The sequence below is a fragment of the Lepidochelys olivacea genome (assembly GCF_965140295.1).
Source record: "Lepidochelys olivacea isolate rLepOli2 genome assembly, chromosome: 3".
Lineage (NCBI taxonomy): Eukaryota > Metazoa > Chordata > Testudines > Cheloniidae > Lepidochelys > Lepidochelys olivacea.
Window position 1 is genome coordinate 129,833,508 of NC_140413.1, and position 25,483 is coordinate 129,858,990.

The 25,483-nt window shown below is 43.9% G+C and overlaps 2 protein-coding genes across 5 annotated transcripts in view; one reads left to right on the top strand and one right to left on the bottom strand.

Moving 5' to 3' along the window:
* Positions 1-3,271: 3,271 nt before the first annotated feature.
* DYNLT2 (dynein light chain Tctex-type 2) lies at positions 3,272-5,395 on the bottom strand (the record flags this gene model as incomplete). The annotated part of the gene is made up of 3 exons (XM_084624685.1): positions 3,272-3,413; positions 4,003-4,161; positions 5,054-5,395. 3 exons carry the CDS (start codon positions 5,393-5,395, stop codon positions 3,303-3,305), a joined length of 612 nt encoding a protein of 203 aa, XP_084480811.1. The 3' UTR covers positions 3,272-3,302.
* A 10,307-nt stretch (positions 5,396-15,702) lies between these two features.
* The window catches only part of ERMARD (ER membrane associated RNA degradation), a 32,263-nt gene continuing 22,482 nt past the window's right edge, over positions 15,703-25,483 (top strand). For 2 of the 4 annotated variants that reach the window (XM_084622173.1, XM_084622175.1), the window contains exons 1-3: positions 15,703-15,769; positions 22,934-23,070; positions 25,033-25,199. In XM_084622173.1, the coding sequence (XP_084478299.1) occupies positions 25,161-25,199 (39 nt within the window). In that variant the 5' untranslated portion in view covers positions 15,703-15,769; positions 22,934-23,070; positions 25,033-25,160. The remainder of the gene's footprint in view (positions 15,770-22,933; positions 23,071-25,032; positions 25,200-25,483) is intronic. The other 2 variants (XM_084622176.1, XM_084622174.1) reach the window with 2 other exon arrangements.

A 25,483-nucleotide genomic window follows, 5' to 3' on the forward strand; every position in this document is an offset into this window, starting at 1 on the left:
ATTAAGCCTCACTCGGGCTCTCCTCATAGAACTCGCAAATGTCCGGATTTTTTTTTCAGGCCCGTGTTTTCCCTCTTCTGATATGTGAGAGTTCTACTACAAGGTCACCAGTGAGGCCTACTTGTACTTAGAAATTGCCGTCAGCCCCAGGCAAGGGGGCTTCCGCTATCAGCTCCAACCAAGGCAGAGCTCCTGCTTTCAGCCCCAAGGGCTTGGGACTCCCACTGTCAGCCCCACTAGGAGGGGCTCCAGCTGTCAGCCCAAGAAGTAGCAGCAGAGACTCCACTTAGGGCTGGCCCTAACCCAAATGATGCTCCCCCACCCCCCAAAATGTGTTAAACATTTGAATACCGTATTTTTATTGCATTTGTAGCCCATTTCACAACTTTGACGCACAATTTGCACGCATGATTTAGCCCTGTCCTATAAGAGGATAAATTTGCATGCTAGGATCTGTAAATCTATATTTATTCATGCCATATAGAAATAAATCATGTCCTCAAAGCTTACAGAAACTTTTTAATTTTAAGAATAACTGAAATGTACTATCAAGAAATTGAATTGTGCACCAACACTGGGTGGACCAGTATTACATAGTGTTACAGTCGGTGACAGCCTTAGAATATTAAAGTGTCAGCCAGTGACATTTTATATATTTACATACTGCACAATTTCTTCTCCATAAAAAACATTTCTATGAAAAAAGAAATCTTTGAAGTTACTTTGTTCTACAGCGTTTACTATAGAGAAAATATTGAACATATTACCCCACCATACACTGTACAAAGTTTGGCTTCTAGCTTCACGTCAGTCCAGTCATTAAAGGGTGGATTACCTCCTCCGTGTTAACCTCTGACTTACATTACCATTCAAGTTGTTCAAATGCAGAATAAAATATGGATAAACCCTTATAGAGTGTTGAAAGATTTTTATCGGTAAATGTTGATTTCACTATACACACACAAACTGATAAAAAATAATTCCATCAATAATGGAAATTTACACAAAGTAATAAAAATGGTGCTTAAGAACTTACGTTTGATTTAAGGATATTTACTTTATATATTTTGACGTTATGTTGACAATTCGTGTTTTCACAGTTATAAAGTTTGAACTTTTTGAATCTTAACATGTCATTAATTATTTTCTGACACCTCATAATTTCCTGCAACTGTGAAAATTTCAATCAATAAAAATAAAAAATGTTTAATATCCATAATTTGGTGCAACTGTGAAAATGCAAACAGAAAAAAAGCTTAAAAATAAACCAGTATTATTCATCAAAATTATACAAAACTAAAAATTGAATTATGCAAAGCCTACTTATAGAAAAGGCCCTGATTCTGCAAGGTCTTAAGCATGTGTGCATATTTCTTTACTCCTGGAAGTAGTCCCATTGACAGGTTTCAGAGTAGCAGCCATGTTAGTCTGTATTCGCAAAAAGGAGTACTTGTGGCACCTTAGAGACTAACCAATTTATTTGAGCACAAGCTTTCGTGAGCTACAGCTCACTTCATCGGATCCAATGAAGTGAGCTGTAGCTCACAAAAGCATATGCTCAAATAAATTGATTAGTCTCTAAGGTGCCACAAGTACTCCTTTTCTTTTAGTCCCATTGAGTTCTCTAGGACCACTCACATGTGCAAAATTATTGTGTGTGTTAGCATTTACAGAATAAGAAGCTTATATATATATTTACATTTACACTAACACAGCTACCCCCTCATACTTGACCCATTGCTTAAGTGTTTACTGGAGTGGAGCCCAAGTTTATTAAGCTTGAAGAAGCCAGTTGTTACCATGTCCAGGTGAAATTACCATTCTGATGCCTTGTCTATGTAAGAAGTATTTGCTTTGTGGCAGGGGTGGACGTAGCCTCCTGATTCAATGCATGCACTATACTAAACTAAAGAGGGGATACTGACCACCCAAATCAGCACCCTCTGCCCAACACCACAATGCTAATGGGGAGGGGAAGTCCTGGGTGCGAGGAGGCAGTGGGCTTGAAGAGTGAGAGAGCACTACACTTGTCCAGTAGCAGCAGCTCCTGTCCCACAGGGCTGGGCATGGCTCCCTGCTCTGGGCATTGTGACCTGGTACATGGTCACAGCCTCATGGGACAAGAGCCAGCACTAAGGGTGATTTCTATGGGTACAACTGAACTCATGAACCCTGATACTAAAGCTACCCTTGCTTTGTAGTCAAAGGCATTAACTACAACCTTGAAATGCCTGATGGCTTGGTTATGTAACAGAAAATTAAACATGATCTATATTATTTTGAAAACAAATACTATTTATTTTCTTTTGAATCATTATGTTTGAACAATATCAATGAAATAATAGCAGATTTGAGTCACTGTTAGGTTAATAATGTTAGCAGTTCTAACATTCTGTATAAGTACTTTGCAAATTTTGTCTTAGCCATTCTTTTCAATATATATATGTATTGTTGTCATTAACTGTCAATTACATATCCATCTCCAAAGATTTTAGGTTGTCACTGAATGGATTTTACAGCTCTTCTGGCTTTGTTGTCATTACAAACCAGTCCGATGAAATAAAAAAAGTCATTGAATCCAGTAAATACAATATATCAGCCTCCAGACTAAGGATTATAAAACAGCTGATGATTTGTAATTTGGGGTCCATCCTGGTATCAGTGAAGTCAATGACAACACTCCTACTGACTTCAACAGGAGCAGGACTGGGACCTTAAATGGAATGTTCCAAACTTGAAAGTACAAAAATGAGAGTTTAACAGGCATAAGAAAAAACAGCTGGCTACAGTAGGGAAAATGTATTTAATCTAAGAAAAGATTTTAAAAATAAGCCACATTACAGTGGCTTTCCTCACTACTAGATCTCTGAAGAGATTCTTGCTGTGGAATTTGATGAATATGACAACTGAGAGTAAATACAATGTTACTTTTCTGTTTCAGAGTCACCTCAAAGAGCAGAATATTTCCCTTTTATGAATGGAATTGTCACGTGTAATTTGTTGGAACCCATTCTTTAGAATGTGCGAGGCCCCATTCAGCACCTTGCAAAATGTGTTCTTTGTACCTGTCATAAATTCATAAACACAGCAGATGTATACAGTATGGACTCACCCATATACATTTTAAAAAAAATTATAGAAAAGAATTGGTAAAATTTGTTTAAATGTATGTGAATTTCAATGTATCAACTGTTTTTAACTTAACAAAGGAAGTGTTCTAAAATAACTGTAACTTTATGAAGATTTTTGAACAATTATACAGAGTATTGTGATGACCGTTAACAGAGGTTGCTTTTAGAGAACTACTCATAATAACAAGCCATTATCAAAGCCAATGAAACAAAGGATTCTGTTTCACATTTAGCTGAAACCCAGTTGTCCCTTGCAACATCCCAGACCCATCTGCTGGACATCTATTGGGGAGAAAAGAACAAAGTACTAATAAATTGTTTTAAGGAATTTTTTCAGATTAGAACTTTACAATGAACATGTAGCATTATATAGGTGCAGCTAGTTTATATTAATTTATTAAAAATAATAAGAATGTATATAAAACTGCAAATTAAAGGGAGTTTGAATGTTTTATTATCATTTATTAAATGCATTTTATTTTCTTTTAGAGAAAATATACTTTAAGAGCTCTGAAAATCTGGTAGCCAAAAAATGTTCTTCAGTGATTTTCCTTATCACTTTTAAAATATCTACTGAAACATACACTCGGGCTAAATCTGTAATACTTACTCAGGCAAACCTGTTGTGTCCTCTTCACACTGACCAGCAGTGTTAGTCAGCCATGGTGAGGTATACATGCTGCCGTCCTTTAAGTAAGACAGAGCAGCCGAGCTTCCTCTGCACCTCAGAGCTCCAAGGGGTAACTCACCCTAAAGCAATGCAGATCTGGACCACCCTGAATGTGGTAGTATGCCCAAGAGGCACAATAAGGCCCCACACATCTAACTCAGTTTGTGAAAATATTATGAGTAAATTAATCTGTCTACTCACTTTTATTGCCTGACCAGTCTTTTGCAAGATTAGGACTGTTACTACATATTTATAGCGATCAAAGCCCATGTCCTTGACAGCTCTTAATATTTCTTCTGAGATTGAATTACACAAGAAGACACTAGTCGCACCATTATACTTGGTTTTTTGAAGTCTCTGCTATCAAAAGAGTTTTAAAAAATTGTAATCTCCATCCTAACAAGCTTTTGTATAAATAAATCTTACTTTTAGCTATAAAGAAAAAGGAAGTAAACTACTGGAATGTTTGTACACAATAGATGACGTCCCCAAATAAAAAGTTAATCATTTTTACTGTGAAACACTTTATCTGTCAAAATATTGAAATATTTCACTTTAAAACATTTTTAACAAATCTTAACTTTCTTTGAAATGAACAGAAGTGTACTTTTTTCCTTTTGACTCAGTTTCATGGAAAATAGCCTAGGGAGCATCTAGTCTGCATACCCACGACATGTCTCCTGCACTGCAGAGCCAATGGGATTAGTTCTTAGTTTTCATGGTAAATAGTACAATTTCCCTGCTCTTTGGCAACTATAGACTGTATCAGTAGATTCTCCAGAACAGAGTCCCTCATTCCATTTAACTTGATTTCATATACGGCAATCAGACTGTTGTTAATAACACCAGAGGGACTCCACCAGGAATACTTTGCTCTCATGTCATGAAATGTCACCCGAACCAATTAAGGGAATAAAATTCAAAAAATCCACAATTTCCTATTTATTTTATTTTGGATAGTTCTCTGACCCATTTTAATCTATCAACAGAAAAGAGATCCAATCCCATAAAGAGCTGAAAACCCTCAACTTCCACCTTCACTGCTGGTGCTCAGCAAGCACCCTGCAAAAGACATTCAGTATCTTACAATTTAGAGCCTGTGATGAGCACGTGGACAGACTTATGGATATGCTTAACTTTATAGTAACTTTGTAGTAACCCCATGGCTGTCTTTGAGGGACTGGGGCCTAACATTTACACTAAAATTAAGTATCTTACATACAGACAACTTAAACAAAAAGTATTACTCTACCGTTAGTATAAGTTGAGCTTTGTTTCTTACTAAATGAGCCTGGAATTTCCTATATGGCTCCATTCTGTACGTATTGGCATATTTTATTTTTGCCATGCTAGTCTTCAATGTAAATATTTCACTTTTCCCAAACTCTGCAAACGATTCCCCATCCATTGGTTCCATACCGTGAACTTCATGGCTTGAATTTCTCATTCTGTCTTTTAAGATCTGTGCATGCTTTTTAAAACAAAAGAAAAAATAAAGCTTAGTATCACTCTTTGGTATTTGATTGTTGAAAGTTTTCTGACACTTCAAAATGGTATGGCTAGAGGGAAAGACTTGAATTTTATTTGGGATCATCTTAGCAGATATCTGAAAAAAAACTAGACTGTGAATTGTTCACCTCTGTTATGGATAATTGAGGAGTGTGCTAGTTATCTGATGTTCTTTCTGGGAAAAGGGCCAAAGTTTATATCCTCTCACCTAAGCTCTGATTCTGCTTCCCCTGAAGTCTATGCAAATTTTGAAGTTGACTTCTTTGCAGGCAGAATTGGGCACTCAGAGGAGAAGAAACCCTCAATCAATCAGCCAATAAATCCTTTTCACTATCTTTCAAAAGTGTTGGAAAGCATAATCCCAGCCATTTATCCAAACACCTGTGTTACCAGTAGAAAATTTTCAGTACTGGTGCTGATGTTGTATACAATACCAGTATAATAAACGTTATTACTGATTTGTTTATTGATTGATCTTTTGTGTGATTATATTCTGAAAAACTACTATACAAACTGCACTGCAGAGATGCATATTTGTTGTGTCTCAATGACTTCCAGATAAAATTTGCTCAATTTTAAGCAGAAATGTTTTTTTTTTCTATTTGCAAGAACTAAAAAGTCAGTTTTGGACCTGTGGCATTCAGTGCCTGAAGCAGCACCCTGGAACCCCCATATTCACCACTGTCATATAATTATGTTACAATGTGTGAGGTATCATTGTAAAAGTGATCTGTTGAACATGAATATCCTGTTAGATTGTAAGTGGTACCATTGTATGGGAAGTTACGAAGTTTTGTTATATGTGTTACTGAAATATGTTACGAGGTTGGGCACACTCATAACCAGCCTTTCAAGTACAACAGAGCAGCCAGACACTGATGATGGCCCATTAAGGGGAATCCACAATCACAAGGACTACCCTAGGAACTGTATACAATGGAGACCTCTCAGAGAGAGCACATAGGCAATGGAGACTGTTTGACTTGTCGTAACAAAGGATCTTTCCAGTAAGCTGGAAGAAATTATAAAAGAGGGGAAGTGACATCATCACTTGGCTTCACTCCCTCCCACAACTCAACACCTGGAAACACATCTGGAGGACAAAGACTGAACTAGGGAGGTGGTCCCAGAATGGAAAGGAGAATCCCAGCTTGTGTATTAAGGAGCTATACCAATAGGGTGAGACACTGCTTGATTCAAATCCTGTCTGGTTTATAGAACTCAGATTGCGATTTTACTTGTATTTCTTAGGTAACCAACTTTGATCTGTACGCTTATAACTTATAATCACTGAGATTTATTAACTACAGAAAGATAGATTTTGTTTTATATTTTATCCTAAACAGTGTGTTTTGGTTGAAATGCTTGAAAAATCTGCACAGTGTACAATGTGGAAAGCATGTTCTCTCCACATTGAGGGAGGGGCGGACGGGTAATAAACTTACACTGGTCAGGCTTCTGACCAGTGCAGGACAATACAGCCCTGAGGTCCTAGGCTGGGAGCTGGGGGAATTGGCCAGAGCCTCTCTATTGTTAGCTCATGAGTGGTTAGGAGAAGCATTCATGTTACTCAGCTGGGTGCATCCCTGCCTGTGGATGGCTGTGTAAGTGCAGCACCTAGTAAGGTTTGCAGCTTGTCACAGCATCACAGTGTGAGAGGGAGCCCAGGTTGGTGCCAGAGGGCTCAGCGATACCCAAGTTCCAGATTGCACCCCAGGGAACCCATTACAGGATCTGAAAGTGAAGCAGTGATCATTTTTGTTTGTTCATCTTTATGATTCATAAAGATTCTGCACAGCCAAATTCTGCCTTCAGTCATGCTAGTATAATGTCATTATCTTCAGTAGTAACTGAGGGCAGAATTTGGCATTGCAGTTGAAACTTAAGTAATCGTACTAATGATGCAGAGACAAAACGGAATCAAAATCAGTCTCCCAGAGGTGTGTTGACTTTGCAGTTCTACCAGGAGTCAAAAGTAGTATAAACATACTTTTGTCACTATGATGAATGCATATGATCCAAAATATATACACAGTGACAAAGCAGATTTGTTGGGTAGGAAAGTGACATTTCCCCAGCCATGATTAGAGTGGATCCTCCTTGTGCAGATCTCACCTCTCCTACCCAGAAGGTGGGTCTGCTGCCACTATGGTACCAACCCCCAATCCTATGGAGATACAGACATAAAGACATGGGTTTGGGATCTGTTCTGAGGAGGTGGTAGGGAACAGGGAGTGGGCTGCCCCATGATGGATGGGGTCCAGAGGGACACCCATCATCCCCAGACTAACCCCTTGTAAATTCCTTAGGAAATGTAATTATGAGTAGTATTTGTATTGCAGTAGCACCTAGGAGCCTTCTGTCACAGACCAGGGCCCCTATTGAGCTAGGAGCTGTACAAACAGAGAACAAAAAGACAGTCCCCATCCTAAAGAGCTTACAATCAAAATATAAAAAAAGACAAGAGAATACACACAAACAGGGAGTACAAGGAACACAGTAACACAGTAACAGTAGGCAGGATGGGCAGTGGTCTCAACACCCCAGCTAACCATTTTTGTAGGCATCATGACAAAGGAGAGTTTTAAGGAGGGATTTTATGGAGGACAATAAGATGTTACAGATGTTTAAGGGGAGTTCCCCCCAAAATTTGTATAGCCTGGAACTACATTACCTTTCCCACAAAGCCCTATCCAAAGTGTGGAGCTTGTTTTAAGAGGAACATGAGGCAGCCACAGCCAAGGAGAAGAAGGTGGAGTGCCCAGGGAGACAAAATTCACACTGAGGCACAAGGTCTTCATGCTGATGACCCTGACCTCCCACTGATTTTTCAACATCGGTGTGGATCCACAGGACTCAAAAAGTTTAGTAGCAGACCCTGCATCTTATTCAGTGACTGAGAAGTTTGCTGATTAAACAAAATGGAAAATTTTCCACAAGGGGAAACTCAAGTTTTCTTCTTCCTTTATTCCCTTCAGGGATTTTATTGTGGAAGGGAGCAATCCATCCCTAAACATTAATTCATAGGGCAGAGAGACAAGCTTTTGAGCTTCCACCAACAGAAGGTCCAATAAAAGATGACAGCTCACCCACCTTCTCTCTCTAATATCCTGGGAGTGACACGGCTACAACACTGCATACAATTTATAGGGCAATAATTTTAGACTTCCTAATCTCTGTGCTGTCGTATTCTATTAGTTTTGTAAAAAAAAACAAAAACCATGAACCAAAATAGTATTAGTTATAGTAGTTATCTGTGTAACTGACAGGAGATTCCGTTGCCTAAAAAAGAGAAATGGACATTAAGTTCATCCAGTGGGTGCCATGAAACCAAAGTTCAATGGGCTCAGCTGTAAACAATGTCCTTCCATTTACTAATCTGAACTCTTTTCCAGCAGCACTTTAAGCCACCCAAACCCAATACACATATCTACAAAAATGTAAATGTGGATATATGCATTTATTTGGAGTATATCTTAAATTATAACTAGTGGTCTTGGAATAGTAAAGTCAAGTATATTCAAGGGGTGTGGGATTGGAGAATAGCTGTTGAAATGAAGCCCAGTTGCTCGGCTGTGGAGCAGAATGCCTGATCGACCCACCTGGCATGAGCACAGATTCACCACTGCTGCTGAGGGGGGCACCCTGGCCCTGAGACTCAAGGAACCTTATAAGGATCCATTAGAACAGGTAGCACAATGTGGAGATCCCAAGGCAACTACATATTCTTCACTGGGGGAAAAGCCGAACAATCCTCTTTGAAAATCTGTAAACTATTGGGTTAGAAAAATCTGATCTGTCCTGGGTTGATGGATGAATTGCTGAGATCGTTCCTAATGGACCCTCTGGGAAACTAGAGAAGACTTGAGGATTTCAGATGTAACAGGTATTATAAAATATCCTGTATCCTAGCTTCTGTTGCAGGTACAGCATGGGGAATAGACCAGATTGAAAACTGCTTCCACTTGGCTAAATAAACAGATACAGCAGAATCCAATCTGCTGTTATGCAATACTTCCTGAATTGCCAATGAACAATCTTTATCTGCCTAATATAGCCCCTCAATATCCATGCTGTGAGATGCAAGTTATCCAGTCCTGGGTATAATAACTGACTGTTGTTGGGAAAGTAGATCTGGAAATGAAGGCAGGGTCCATGGAGGTCAAATAGAGGCCGTGAAGATCTGAGAACCCAGCACTGTCACAACCGTGCTGGAGCTATAAGAATTATTTTGGTATGGTCTTGTTTTAATTTGAAAAAATCACCTGTGTGATGAGAGGAATGGGGAGAAATATGTACAGGAGGCTTGGCCCCCACTGAAGGAGAAAAGCAGGGGTCAAAAAGCCTGGGCTGTGACCCACTTGACACTAAAACTCATGGCATTTCCTCTTGTCTTTTGTTGCAAATAGTCTGACTGATTGGATACGCCAGGCATGAAAGATGGTTCTGAGCACACTGTTCTTCAGAGACCACTCATGGTTTTGGGAAAATCTCCTCCTGAGATGATCAGCCAAGAGGTCCTGGGAGCCTAGTAAGTGGGAGGCAATAAGAGTAATATCATCCTTGATGCATAAGTCCCATTATTTCACAGCTTCTTGACAAAGTTGACTGGATCTTGCTCCTGCCTGTCTGTTCAGGCAGTACATCGTAGCTCTACTGTCAGTCAGAATCTGAACTGACAGTCCCTTAATGTGAGGGAGAAAAGTGTGACAGGCCTTGTGAATTGCCTGAAGTTCGAGCACATTGATGTGAAGGGTCACCTCTTGTTCCGTCCATAAAGCTTGGGTTAGTAAATCCTCCAGGAGAGCACCCCACCCTATCAGGGATGCATTGGTGATATATGTTTTGGATGCAAATGGACAAGAGAATGGAATGCCCCTGCACACATTGTTCTGATCCATCCATCATTCCAAAGATGCCAGGCCCAAAACAGATACACAGAGAAACATGTCTAATGGATAGCTGATCAGCCAATAGACTGACTTCAGCAGCCCCTGGTGGCCGCGCAGGCACCGCCTGGCATATTAGGTCAGGTGTATAGACTCCAGCACTACCCTCACACATTTGCTGAATATTTATGGGCCGATGACAGGCAAAAAGGAAGTCTTTTATCAGGAATCTTAGAAACTTCCTGTGACTTGGAAAAACCGATACATGGAAGTAGGTACTTGTAACAGGGTGGCTTAGCCTGGGGCTAAGCCAACCTGATTACAGAATGGGCCCCACTTGAGAGGAATCAGGTGATTCTTACAGTAAAACGAGCCAGGCTTAAGTAGTGATAAAGTCCAGATGGGAAACAGAGCTGCAGGAAGATTCCTACAGAGGCAGGATGCTCAGAGCTGTAAGTTGCAATGTAAGGGGGAAAGCTCAGAAAATTGCTACTATATCAGTAGAGACTGCAATGATCAAGAAAGGCTCCAGCAGGGCCCTGAATCAACAGGGAAAAAGGTCTTCAGGCAGGGGGAGAGACTGGAAAAGCTCTCCATGTAGGGAGGCCTGGGGGAGACTCTGCTCAAACAGGACAGAGGCTGAGAAATAGCCCCAGAGAAGGCAGAAGGTTCTATTTTTGTGTTAAGACATTTTAGTTTGGGACAACTGTGATCCAAACTAAAGTCTGTGAACTAGTCAGAGGGCTCAGTCACTGGTAAGCTACGAGGCAGAAAACGACCACAGTGCCAGAGAGACCATCGATAGGGGTATTAGTCTAGTGAAGAGCTGCTACTCCACACCTAGTCACGACGGGGTGCCTACCACTGAATAAACTCTCTTACATTGTCCTATAAATCGAAGGCAGCAAACCAGCCATTACGACCTAAGGAAGGAATAATCAATGCTAGAGAGACCATGTGAAATCTTATGTATTTTTATGGACTTACTGAGATTCTGACGATCTAGAATGGGTCTCAGATCGCCCTTCGACTTGGGAATGGGCAAGAATCGTGAAGAAAAATCCTATCCCCAACACTGAAAGGGAACTTCCTCTATAGCTTCCAAACAGACCAAAGTATGAACTTTCTGAAGAAGCACTGATTAGCGAGAAGAGTCCCTGAAGAAAGACGCGGTATTTGCAGAGGAGTGAGGATGGGGAAAAGAAAGAAACTGGATGGAATATCCTAGGTCCCTCAATGCTTAGGACCCACTTGTCCATAGTTATGGATTCTCAAGCACTGAGGAAATGGAATAATGTGTCCCCAAATAGGGGACTAAGGGGATGGGGGGGAGATCAACAACAACTGCATTACTATTCTCAAAGAGGAAGTCAAATGGACTGTTTCCCCATACTTATTGAGGATGATTGTCTATGCAATGCTTGAGTTAGATAATCTCCTTAGTTGAGAATTGTGCTTTGTCTTTGAAAAGTCTGTGTCTTATGGTAAAAATGCTGTTTATAATAGTTTCTATTCCTGCTGTTGAGCCCTGTACTGGTGTCTCCTAGGGGCTAGAATATATATTGCTAATAAGCTAAGGGCAGCTTGTGAATCCTCAAATGAATGTAAGGTCTCATCTGTTTTGTCCAAAAAAAGGGACAACCACCAAAAGGAAAGTCTTCGATATGGATATTCAACAAACTAGCTATTCCCAGAACGCTCTCCTCATTGTTATTGCAGAGGCCATCACTCTAGAAAAAGCTGCACCAAGCACAGACTGGAGAGACACCCTGGTCACAATGTAACCTTCTGGCAGGAAAGCCTTAAATTCCTCCCTAAAATTTTCAGATAATTTTTCAATAAACTTAAACATTGCATCTCAGCTTACAAAGTCATATTTAGCTAAAACCACCCGCTGATTTGCTATGAACATTTGAAGAGAGGAGGAGGTGGACTAAATTTTTCTCCAAAGTAAATCAAGTCTCCTGGGTTCTTTCTCTTTGGGAGTTGACTTAAGTCTCCCTGGTCATGATTTCTCATTGGCAGCCATCATTACTACAGAGTGAGGTGCAGAATGAGAATAAAAACACTCAAGTCTTTGTATTTATCCATGCACATAGCTATAGAGGCTAAGAAGGCTGGTGTATGCCATAAGGGGGGGGGGGGGGGAAGGGGCGCGGCATTGTGTGAACACTTCAGAAGATGGCAGTGCTTAAAGCCCAGAGAGCACAAGGGTAGCAACAGTGCCTAGCACTGAAACTGAAAGAATAAACCAACAACTAATTGGTACTAATGGCCAACTATTAAAGGTAAAGGAAAAGCTAAACTAGCTAACTATGCAGATGAAAAAAACAGCAAGGTAAACCATGTGGGAAGCTCCCAATCAGGCCACAGGCGATGAGAAGAACCTGAGGGGGGCAGGGTGCTGCTGCCTTTACATAGCCTCAGGAGGGACCACGAAGATGTGTAGGGGCATATACATTCCAGACAGGACTACTGCAGAAAACTCTCCAGCTGTGGTGTGCTGGGCATGCACACACCTGAGTGAAATACATGTGTGCAACATATTTTGAAGAAGAGTTTTATCAAATGGTGTTGCTATTCTGAAAATACATTTTTATAGTAAAACTCAATTTTTAACATGTTCGAAAAAGACTATTTTGAGATCAATTTTGCGGTTTCCTCAGTCGCTAGCTTCAATTTCAGGTTGCAGGGATAGTTTAGGGCAGGTAGAGTCATCAGCTGCTTAATCAGGCAGCAGAATGGAACAAGCACCTGAGCAGAAAGTGTCCCAGCTGCTAGGCTGTGATGCTAAAAGGTGAATGAAAATTTCTAAAAATATGGAGGACATATAGATAGGCTGAAGAGATTAAGTACTTTCAAAAGATCTATAAAGATGTCCAGTCAGGGGCTCACAAAAACTTTTATTTCAGTCATTGGAGAGAGGAAAGGATAGGAGACATCTAGGATGATAAGCTCAAAAACAAAGAAAGCCATGCAGATTCTTCTCTGAGAAGTCACTTACACAAATCAGTGCTGTCTACAGTGAGGACGTTTTCTAAAAATCTCCCACTATTGGTCATACCAGTTCAGTTCCAAAATTAGCAATATTGAAAGTCCTAGTGTAGATGGGTCAGAGAGGTCTTCAATGACATGTTAATTAGATATCCTCTGAGTAGGTTACATGAGGCAATGTTAAAAATATCAGTGGCAGCCAGCAGCCTGTCTAGACCAAGGCTCCCAACAATGCTAATACCAATTGAACTGAGATTGTTATAAATTCTCCTTATGCTGAAAGGGCCATTGAATGAGGAGGCAAACCTAGGTCTTTTAAAGATCTCTGACCATGGGCCAGTTTTACTAAGTCTTATCTTTATCATTCTCTGAACCAAAAACCTTTCAATGGTCATAAATAAGTCTACTAGTAGTTTTTAGTAATGCAGTTACTAATACCATTTTACTTCATATTTGTTGTACTTTTGGCACTGTAAATAATGTTAGTACATGTTATAGCAATCATTTTCTGATTGCATTATATTTTAAGTGTGGTCCTTTTCAGAGCTTCTCTCAAAAGTACATGGCCCAATTTAGAATCAGTCCAATGTTGTGTATGGAGCTATTCTGACCTCATTGGCTGGGAAAACAGAATCACCTCAGGAATCAGATCCCCAAGCACAGAGAACTTTTGTTCCAAGACAAGCCAATGACACTGTACCATTGTGAAGTAAACGTGAAGATCTATGGAAGAGTCATGCTTCAAGGGTAAGTACTGAATGAAGTTGGTACTGAAGTGCTTAAGAGAGAAGCTTGCAGCATTGTTAACTTTTATGATTTTTTTTTCTTGAATAACAGGATTTCAGAGGGTTCTGGAGCCTGTCTTGTAATGCTACTAGATCATCCAGCTCCCTCATGAAGTTCAGTTCTGCCGGAAGCCCACAGAGTTTCTTCCCTATGGCTTGCTATTCTCACAGGAAGGAGCAAAGAACCCAGCAGTTCATCACAATTCTGCTCCCTTCATCTGTGAGAAATAGACAGAATGGTGCCTCTGCACCTCTTCCCACTCTCCACTATAGCACCTGGCCTAGGAAGGGGCAGGAGGGTAAGGACCATCCCGGAGCTGGCCCCATCCCAGCATGAGAAGTGGAATCCTGTTGCACTCCCGAAGCCTGGGAGAGGGTGTGAATTACCCTAGGAAGAGCACAGATGAGGTCGGGGGGTGGTACAGAACTGATGGGAGGACTGAGTGACAGTATTAATTTCTGGGCAGGAGACAGATGGACATGGGAGTGAAAGTTCCTGCAGCATGGGCCAAAATCACCCCATATATTTGGGACAGTGGGCAACACTAACAGTTACGCACACACTCTGGGGATGCATAAAGAGAGTTTAAAAAAAATCAAAAGACAGACCACAAAACCAGACAATACAATATTTTTATGTCATCATTTTTGAAAGCCAATCTTGTGATTTGGGAGGGGCAGCCATCCTCGATGCCACCTTCAAGTGGTACCAAGCTGCTGTGCTGCTTCCCTCCCCTTTTTGCTCTGCTGCTGTGGGGGGAGGGACGAAAGCAGTGTTTTCTTCCCTGGTTTGGAAAATGACTAGGGCCTCTCCTGAGTGAGGTACAACCTGATGCAAGAGTATCTGTCAAGTCCCATATGGCGCCGATATAGCAGTAGAGGGATTAGTGTGAAGGGTCTTATAAAAGACCAGGTTTTGATGAACACGGATCAAGCAGAGCAGCCAGCTTATGGAGCTGAACCATTGCGACCAGGAGCCAAGCACAAACCATGAGTAGTAATGAGTCTCGGAGGAGCATCTAAATTAAGAACAGAAAGTGCAGTGGACCAGCCTGCACACTAGCCAGCGGTAAACAGGGAGTCTGGAGGTGAGGGTGCAGTGACCCCTGCCCCAGGCCAGGCCTGATCCCTGCCAGATGGAGGCACCGATGACATTCTGCAGAGCCGGAAACAAGCTGGGCAGACAGGCTGGTGCGCTCTAAATGGAGAAGCCACCCCAATGGGCTCGTGCTGGAACCTCAGCCTCCCGCCCCCTCTGCACTCAGAGGCAGGAGACGCCCACTGACTCCCTCGTCTCCCGCCCCCCCGAGGCTATGCGCAACTATGCTCTATTCACTCAGAGCGCGGGGACCTGCGCCACAGGTGCCCGACCCGCCGCTCCTGTCCAAGCGCGTGCACGAGTCCCCTCCCGGCCCAACATGGCCCAGCTCCCCTCCCCACTCCGCGCCTGCGCACTGCTCACGCTGTCTTTCTCGAACATGCTTAAACGCCGCTCCCCCTTCCCCCCCGAGAGAAGTCTCGACGCCTTCGCGTGTTTGTCCATGGCTTCTGCCCTGACGTGTCGCGTCCCGCCCCTGCGAAGAAGGAGACCGGGCTCGGTGCCTTCCCCCAACCGCCACCCAACGGCAGCTACAACTACGGCGTTCCAGCTTCGCGCTGCGCAGCCCTCCCTCACTCGGCAGCGCCAGGGCGAGGCTTTCCCGCACGTGCCGTGATGTCGTCATTGGCTGCGGACGGCAAAGCGTCACCGGTTGCGTGCGACGGCAGGGGAGGAAGGCGGAAGGCAGCGAGGTAACTGCGCGCGGTGGCTCCTTGGAGCGTTGGTCCCGCGCGAGCTGGGGCGGGCGATGCCTCCGCCCTGGATGTCCCGAGCGGGGGAGGGAAGCTGAAACACAGCGACGCGCCCTTTCCTGGGGGGGGCGGGTAACGTGCTTCACGCCCCTGCCCCCGATCTCTTGGGTGGCCCCGGCCGGAGTCACCCACTGTCAGCCTCGCTGCCCCCCGAGGGGGCTGGGCCTGGGGCTCTGCCTGGGATTGGATGCAGGCGGGAGCCCCGGCCGGGGTAACGGCTCCTGCTTCCACGAAACCGCCGCTGCGCTCAGCTCCGCTGCCCGGTTAACCGGATCTATGGGGAGGAAGCTCTGTGTGACACGGGCCACAAGGGTGCTGCGCCGCGCCGCGCCGCCACCTCGCTCCCTGGGACGAGGATCCCCTCGGGGGTGCGTTTCTTAGCCGGTGGTTAACGCGTTTTTTCAGCGCTCTGTGGGTGTCAGTGAAACAGACATTAGACTCCGTGAGACACTGACAGTCTAACCCCTAGGATGTGTCGCACTGGGATATCTCCGTGATTCTTAAACTGGGCTAGTTTGAGACATAGCAGCACCGGACTGAGTGAGGCGCATATGTCACTTCAAGGAAAGTGGACTTTGATTTATATTATTAATTACTACATTAAAGTGAGCATAGGGAGCAGCTTTCATTTTTAAAAAAACTTGAATAAAAGGTGCGTAGCAAAAATGCACAATGTAAAATGCTGTCTGTTAAATACACTTTTTAACCATGTGTCATCTAGTAGTACAGAAAGTTAATGTTTCAGGAAAAAAACAAACTGCCACTGGGTAGGTTGCTTCTGAATTTACTATATGTTTACAGAGTGCTTCTAGGAATTTTGGTGCCATCAGTTAGATCCTTATAGTGAAGGAGTCTGTCCTTCTCCAAGGAAGTGGTCCTTTTATTTCTTCCTCACTTACTTTAAGGAATGAGCCACTCTTAGAACAACACATCTTTGGAGGGTCTGTTGTCTGTTTGGCTGTCCTTCCTTAGATTCAGCTGGACATTCAGTGGCACTGGTGGAAGGCCCAGTAAAGATGGCATGACTGGGATAAAGCGACCACTCCCTACTGCTTTACCGGGTATATCTTCACTGCAGAGTGATTTGCGCCCAGGGCATGGCTATACTTGCAGATGTAGAGCACTTTGAGTTAAACCTGCCTTCGGAGAGTGCAGTAAGGAAAGCGCTGCAGTCTGTCCACACTGACAGGCACAAGCACACTGGCATGGCCACATTTGCGGCACTTGCAGCAGCATTGGGAGTGGTGCATTATGGGCAGCTATCCCACAGAGCACCTCTTCCCATTCTGGCACTGTGGCTTGTAGGAAGGGGGCGGGAGGTGCAGGGCATTCTGGGTCCTGTCCCAACTCCCCATAATGCATCGGTTCACATCCCAGCAATCCCTGTGTTTCCGTCCACATTTGGAGCCATCTTTCAACGTTTTTTGTACTGCGCTCTCTGTCTTCCCTTTTGGTCTGCGGGAATGGAGCCTGAATTGCTGAGGGGTATGCTGACGAGTCTCGCCAGCACGTCACGTTTGGCAGTCGAGTTATTCCTTATGATCCAAAGTGACAGTGAGGGTTCCGACGATGATATCGACTTGAGTAACGCATATGACACAAGTTTGCTTGTGGCATTCACGGACATGCTCAGCACCATGGAATGCCGCTTTTGGGCTCGGGAAACAAGCACTGAGTGGTGGGTATCACATTGTCATACAAGTCTGGGATGACGAGCAGTCGCTGCAGAACTTTCGGATGAAAAAAGCCACTTTCATGGGACTGTGTGAGGAGCTCACCCCCACCCTGCAGCGCAAGGACACGAGATTGAGAGCTGCCCTGATGGTGGAGAAGCGGGTGGCTATTGCAATCTGGAAGCTGGCAACTACAGACAGCTACTGATGGGTCGCTAACCAGTTTGGAGTGGGGAAGTCGACCGTTGGAATCGTGTTGATGCAAGTTTGCAGGGCCATTAATCGCATCCTGCTCAGAAGAACCGTCACTCCGGGTAACGTGCATGACATTGTGGATGGCTTTGCACAAATGGGTTTCCCTAACTGCGGAGGGTGATAGATGGTGAACACGTTCCAATTCTGGCACCAGCCCACTTAGCCTCCAAGTACGTTAATCAGAAGGGGTATTGCTCTATGATTCTCCAGGTGCTTGTGGATCACCGTGGGTGTTTCATTGACATTAATGCAGGCTGGCCTGGAAAGGTGCATGATGCACGCATCTTTCGAAACACTGCCCTGTTCAGGAAGCTGCAAGGCGGGACTTTTTCCCCAGACCAGAAGATCACCGTAGGGGAAGTTGAAATGCCCATTGTGATCCTCGGAGACCTCGCTTACCCTTTAATGCCGTGGCTCATGAAACCCTACACAGGGAGCCTTGACAGCAGCAAGGAGTGGTTCAACAACAGGCTGAGCCGGTGAAGAATGACTGTGGAGTGTGCTTTGGGCCATTTAAAGGATCGCTGGCGCTCTCTATATGGTCCTGGTCAATGACAGCATCCCTGCAGTTATGCATGCTGTACTCTCCATAACATTTGTGAAGGGAAGGGTGAACGATTCACTCAGGCATGGAACTCGGATGTTCAACACCTCGAGGCTGAATTTGAACAGCCAGAGAGAGCAGGGCTAGTAGAGGGGCCCAGTGCGGGGCTGCAAGGATTAGGGATGTCTTGAGGGAGCAATTTGAGGCTGAAAGCCACCAGTAATGTGTGGTGCCCTGCACGCGAGTGAAGTGCAGCGGTTCCAATGTTAGTAGGAATCTGTGTTTGCTACGCTGACTTGCAGTGCCTGTTTCTTTCCTGGGCTAAGGTATCTTTTACTTTATGCAATAATAAAGAATGTTTTCAAAGCCAAAAAATCCATTTGTTGAAAAGAGAATTCATTTATTGAAAAGAAACACAACTGCTTGGGAAACAGAAAGGGCAAGAGGGTGGGGAACGGTACAATCACAGATTTGCGTGTGTCCTGTTATCCTACTCAGCCTTCCTGTCTGGAGTGCTGTGCAATGAGTGCTGCACTTCAGGATGGCTATACTGCATGATGGTTGAGTACAGAGGGTAAGGGTCTTTGGGCATGGCTACACTGGAAACTTCAAAGTGCTGTTGCGGGGGCGCTCCTGCGGCAGCACTTTGAGGTGCGAGTGTGGTCGCGCGTGAGCACTGGGAGAGAGCTCTCCCAGCGCTCCTGGTAATCCACCTCCACGAGGGGATTAGCTCCAAGCCCTGGAAGCTGTGGTGCTCGGAGCCTGTTTACACTAGCGCTTTAAAGCGCTCGGATTTGCTGCGCTCAGGGGGGTGATTTTTCACACCCCTGAACCAGCAAGTTAGAGCACTATAAAATGTAAGTGTAGCCAAGCCCGCAGTTTTCCGGGTTGGTAGATGAAGCTACAGGTGTTGGAGGCAGCCAGTGGTGGTAAGAACCCGGATGTTGGGGAAAGTGGGTTGGAGGTGACATGGGGGCACAAGGGAAAGAGTTTTGGGACAAGGGCTGCAGGGGGGGTCGGGCCCGGTAGTGCTCCACCTGCATGGCTGTGAGCGCCTGGATCAAGTCCGCTTGGCGCTCCATTATGCTTATCAGCCGATCCGTGCTTTGTTGCTGGAGCACCGCACTTTTTTGCCAGCGCTCCTCATTCTGCTGGCGGATCCTCCTTTCGCTGTCCCACCACTCCGGCACTTTTCTATTTTCATTACTTGGATGCTGCATTACTTCATGCAACATGTTTTCCTCGCTTCTACGTGGCCTTTTTCTGATTCTTTGGAGTCTTTCGGCCGGTGATAACATGGACAGCTGAGATCTCAAGGTTGCATCTGTTAAGTGTTGCATTTTGCCTTTACAGAGGCAGCATGGTTCACACCAGACAGAGCAATGATTCCCCCGTACTTAAGGGCAAGCACAGTATACACAATAGCCCATCCCAAAGCGAGCGCACATCACCCACAGGAGCCCCAAAATGGTGAGTAAGCATAGGGTCAGGCATGACTGATCGTTTCACGGCTGTACTGTCCTCTGGGTCTCTGTGCCTTGGGGAGAGCCAACAGTGGCAGGGGGCCCCTATACTGAACACTGTCCCCACATTTTCCACAGGAGTTCGTCCTGGAAGATAACTCGCTGCCGAAGGTGACCTGGGAAGCAAGGGAGGGTCTTCTACTGCAATGAGGATTCCGCCCTGGCCCATATGCAGCTTGCCTGTGTGCAGCAATGGTCCCCCTGTCCGCGGCACTGTGCCGTGAGGGGCAAGTTAGCCTTACTGGGACACAGACCACAGTGGCTCTCCCGAGAAACCTGTGCAAATAAATTGCCCAAGTTCTGGATGAGACCTTTTGAAGAGATCACTGAGGTCGATTACCACGATCTGAGAGAGCACATCAATGCCCTATTCTGCATCTAGGCATGTATGCCGCCCTAACCCTCCTCACCCCAAAAGCCCACACCAAATAACTTTCTTCCCAAAATAAAAACCATTTCCCGGGAACCTCCTCTGGTGTTTGTCCTTCCCCAAGCACCAGCTGCCACGACTGGCTACCTCCTCCGGCCTGAGAACAGCTCCTGGCTGCATGCATCGAGGGATTCCGGGGTGTCTTCCTCCGCCTCAGCACCCTGACTCCCGCTTTGCTGCTGCTGTTGCTCCTCCTCCTCCCACCTTGTTGAGCTGAGCTCTGAAGTGGCCATTGTGATACTCGGAGTGGAGGTGGGGTCGGCCCCAAGTATCACGTCCAGCTCTTTCTAGAAACGGCAGGTCATGGGGGCAGCACTGGAGCGGCTGTTTGCCTCGCAGGCTTTGCAGTAGGCATTCTGCAGCTCCTTCACTTTAATCCTGCACTGCAGTGTGTCCGGTCATGGCCCCTTTCCATCATGTCCCTTGATATCTGCCCGAAGGTATCATAATTCCTATGGCTGGAGCGCAGCTGGGACTGGACAGCTTCCTCCCCCCAAACACTGATGAGGTCCAGTACCTCGCCATTGCTCCATACTGGGGATCGCCTGGCTCGTGGAGGCATGGTAACCTGGAAAGATTCACTGAGAGAACTCCACGCCTGGCTGAGCAAACAGGAAGGGGATTTTCAAAATTCCTAGAGAATTTAAAGGGTGGGTCTGACGGTTGGTCACCTGAGGGCGGGGCAGTAGAGTTCAAAATGATGACCAGAGTGGCTAGAACAGGCATTGTGGGACACTTCTGGAGGCTGATCAGAGCACAGTAACAGACCAGGGCATCCACACTGGTGCCGCGGCGCTCCAGCGTGGGCGCACAAAACGTTATTCCACTCGCCAAGGTGGAGTACCAGGAGCGGACCAGCCGTGGAGTCAGTGCGCTCTATGTGCCTTTCCAGTGTGGCCGGGTAGTGAGCAAGTGGGCCCAGGGCTCCTTTAATGCTCTGTAACTCGCAAATGTAGCCAAGCCCCGAATTTACCCTAACCTATGTGTGAACATCACCATTGCACAGCTATGCCCAAATTACTGTGTCCTCGCTGTTTCTGGACTTGCCTGTGTGTGTGTCAGCAGCATATGCTATCATTCTTTGTAACAAGGTGCTCTAGAATTCTTTCCCAGTCAGTTGTGGGACAACTTGTCTATCCTTCGGGGGAACTGGGAAAGCATTGGAGAATTAGCAGCACTAGTGTGATTTTGCTTGTCTTCACTGTAAAAGCGTGTGGGTTTCAGACAGAGTTAAAGCAGAACTTGAACTCTAACCCAGCTGTGCTAGCTAGCTGGGGAAGAAAGCACCTCCAAACTCAGGTAAAAAGTTCTTGTGTATGAACCATAACAGCATTGGGTTAAAACTTGGGTAAGAGCAAGGGTTAACTCTGGGATGAATATATTGGGTATATGCTGGGACAGAGGGCTGAAGAAAGAAGAAAAGAGCAGAAGTTTTTCTTGGCAAGCGCACACATGAGTGAACAAAAGTACTTTCAACAAGGTGGGAGGTGTTTACAGGCTACTTGCTGCCTTTGCCCTAAACTTTGTCTACAGAGGAGCGGGGAGAAAATAACTTCCTAAACATCTAGAGCAAAGCCTGGAGCCACAAATAAACTTGCGTCAATTCCTTACTCTTTGCTTATGAGGTAGGAATTTTTATTGGATACTTCCCTTCTGGCCATAATACATGACATTCCCATACTAGTTTCAAGTACTAAAAGTCTGGACTTTGAGGAGCCATCTATCCAAAACTATTCTCCAGACATGAAAGAACCCTCTATACAAGACTAAAGTGGACTCTTTACTGTTGAAAATACGTGCAGAAAATGGTTCAGCCTGGTAACTTTTATTGCCTGGATCTCTAGGAGAAAAATATAATGAAGTTAGTATACAGCATAGAAACTTCTATCACCTGTGTGTGTGTTTCCTATTGATTTACTAATTGTAATTAAATTCTCAAACAATATATGTAAAACAGCGTGTGGTAATATTTTTGTATGTTTAATTTTTATAATTAATAAATATTTTGAAGTCTGTCACTCCTATTCCCAAACAAAATCAAATGTTTGCCACATTTTCCTCTGATTTAGTTAGAACTATAGGAATTGCCATGTTGGATTAGACTAATGGTCCATCTAGTCCAATATCCTGCATCTGAGAGTGGCCAGCAGCAGAGGAAAAAAAAAAAGCCAGTACCCCCAATAAGCAGATGTGGAATAATCGGTGTGATGTTGCTTTATGGAAATATGCTTATGAGTGTAAATATGACATAACTGGTATATGTTTTATGCTAGATAAGTCATGTAACATATCTTCAAAAGTTATGTTCTTCTGCATGTATTCATCCTATTCATATGCATGTATCATTTTTAAATCTGAAGTTATGAGCTTTGGCTCTGTGCTTGTATTTAAAGTGTTTGCAGTAGAGAGCACCTAAGGCAGATTTGGTCAACATAGTGTGAAGGGGTTATTCAAGTAAATGCAAGTACTTGGTTAACAATAGACCTTGATAGACGCCAGTCCACATCTGAGCTTTCGGTTTGGCCTGTAGACGACTAAGTCATGCATGGACATGTGACTTGCCCATGTAATTCCAAAAGTCCATGTTGAGCTGTGATTCTACACAGGGGGAGAGGCGGGGTTTCATGCACAAGAGAGAAACTATATAAATCCCTGGATACCCCTCCATTTTGTCTTCAGCTGGCTCAAGAGTTAGCCTCTCCACCCCCGAAGGATACCTGAAAGAAACTGGAACAAAGGACAGTAACTACAGGAGTGTGAGTGATTGCTGGACCCAGACTAGAAGGAGGCTAGTCTGTAAAAGAACATCTCTGAGGGTGAGATTTCATCTATAATCACTTTCTTACTGTATTAGGCTTAGACTTGCCTGTTTTATTTTATTTTGCTTGGTAATTCACTTTGTTCTGTCTATTACATGGAAACCACTTAAAGCCTACTTTTTGTATTTAATAAAATCACTTTTTACTTATTAATTAACCCAGAGTATGTATTAATACCTGGGGAGGCAAACAGCTGTGCATATCTCTGTATCAGTGTTATAGAGGGTGAACACTTTATGAGTTTACCCTGTATAAGCTTTATACAGGGTAAAATGGATTTATTTAGAGTTTGGACCCCATTGAGATTTGGGTATCTGAGTGCTGGAGAGAGGAACACTTCTTAAGCTGTTTTCAGTTAAGCCTGCAGCTTGTGGGGGACGTGGCTCAGCCCTGGGTCTGTGTTTGTAGCAGGGTAGCGTGTCTGGCACAACAAGGCAGGGTACTGAAGTCCCAAGCAGGCAGGGAAAATGAGTTTAGAGGTAGTCTCAGCATATTGGCTTAGAGGTAGTCTCAATACATCAGGTGGCAGTTCCTAAGCGGGTTTCTGTGACCCAACCCATCACAATCGGTCCCCAGGAAAGTCTCATCCTAATAGCAAGAGAGCAGTTTAAAACATGAACTATGAGATTTTAATCCCTTCTAGAACTGTTTGCAATAATTGTTGTAACTCAGTATTCTTATTATCAATCTTTCTTAAGGCCAAACATTTAGTAAGAGTCAATATCCCGTGACAATGAGTTCCACAATCTAATTATCAGTTTTGAATTTGCCACCTTTCGCTTTCAGGAATGTTTCCTTTTGGTAGTGGGGTCTTTCTCACGTAGCTCCTAGTTCGTAGTTTCTCACCACTACTAATTATATATTTTTATCAGACCCAGTTTTGTTCATTTCCTTGCTAAAGGAAATTATCTTAATTTTTTCAGTGTCTTCATAGGAGAGTTTTTCTATGCCTCTGATTATAGAATCATAGAATTTAAGGCCAGAATGGACCACCAGATTGTATTAATAATCTAGTCTGACCTGCACATCACAGGGCACTAAACCCAATCCACGTATCCTTGCATTGAGCCCAGTAACCAGGATTAGACTAACATATTACAAAATCCTGTAAGGTCTGTTAGTTCAAATATTTCCTTCCAATGTATATTGAAATTCATCTATCATCACGTTGCCCGTTTACCCAGTATGGGGAAGTCGCTCTGAAGTTCCTCAGTCGTCTCTGGACTTTAACTCTGTGTTATCTGCAGACTTTGCTTTCTCACTCCTTATTCCCCCTTTCCCACATAATTTAATGCATATATTAACCAACACTAGACCTAATATGGAAACTTGGTAAACTACTGGCTTGATGAAAATTGGCCATTTGTCTGCTTGGTTTTTTGTCTTGGTCATTTTTCATCCATGACAAGACTATTTTCTGAGTCCATGACTCGTTTCTTTAGTAGCATCTTGTGAGAGACCTTGTCAAAGGCCTTCTGAAAGCCTAAGTAAAATACTCCTATTTGTGTAGCATGTAGGGAAACTGTCGGTTGATATGTGGGGGATGGTAAGAAGGTATTTAGTAATGGGAGTCTTGGGGCTTTTTTCTTTCTTTCTTTCTTGTGATGAGCCTACTAAGAGAGAGATTGTGTGCTTGGATTTGAACTGTTGTGTTGGATTAAAAACATCCATTATTTTTTTTTAAGCTTGTGGTGTTTAGAACTTAAGATAGGCACAAGATGTATCTAAATAAATGTCACAAGTGAATCCATCTGTCTTCAGGTAAAACCTGAATGCATGTGGGTTACTTGTGGGTAGACATTTGGATATTTACTACTTCATTTCCCGTCATACTGCTCATTTTTCATAGTTCAGTGCACTCTTCAAAAAAAGTTTCAGCACTTTCATTGTTAATTTTAAACTTACTGGTAATTGGATTTATACTTCTGCTTTGGAATAATTTCGCTTTTCTGTTTATAGTGGTTTGGAAGCTGTTTATGCATAGAATTTGTCATTCCCTTTGCTCACTCTGGAGCATGTAAATTCTGCAAGACACTTTCATTTTCTCAAAGGAACTTCAGGGCCTATGGTTTCACCCTTTGTAAACAATGCTTCAAGCAGTATTAATTCCCACAGAAATCCAGGAGGTAAGCAGGAGATGTTGAAATGGATGCTGGTTCTGTTCTTTATTCTACTTTCTTCACACCTTACAGAAGAGAGATCCCATTCAGGAGTTCTATTCTGAAGTGTGAGAAGATGATGCAAATACACTATTTCTTCTTTCTCCTTCTACATCCTCACCATCCTGTGTTGTTCTGCTCATTTAGGTTGCTCTCACATATGTGGTGGGAACTTGTATTATAGCATCCTTTGCTATTGAGGGAGGGGGGGCAGTTGTTGTCCCAGAATTTAGGGTTTGCTCTCCCCCAGA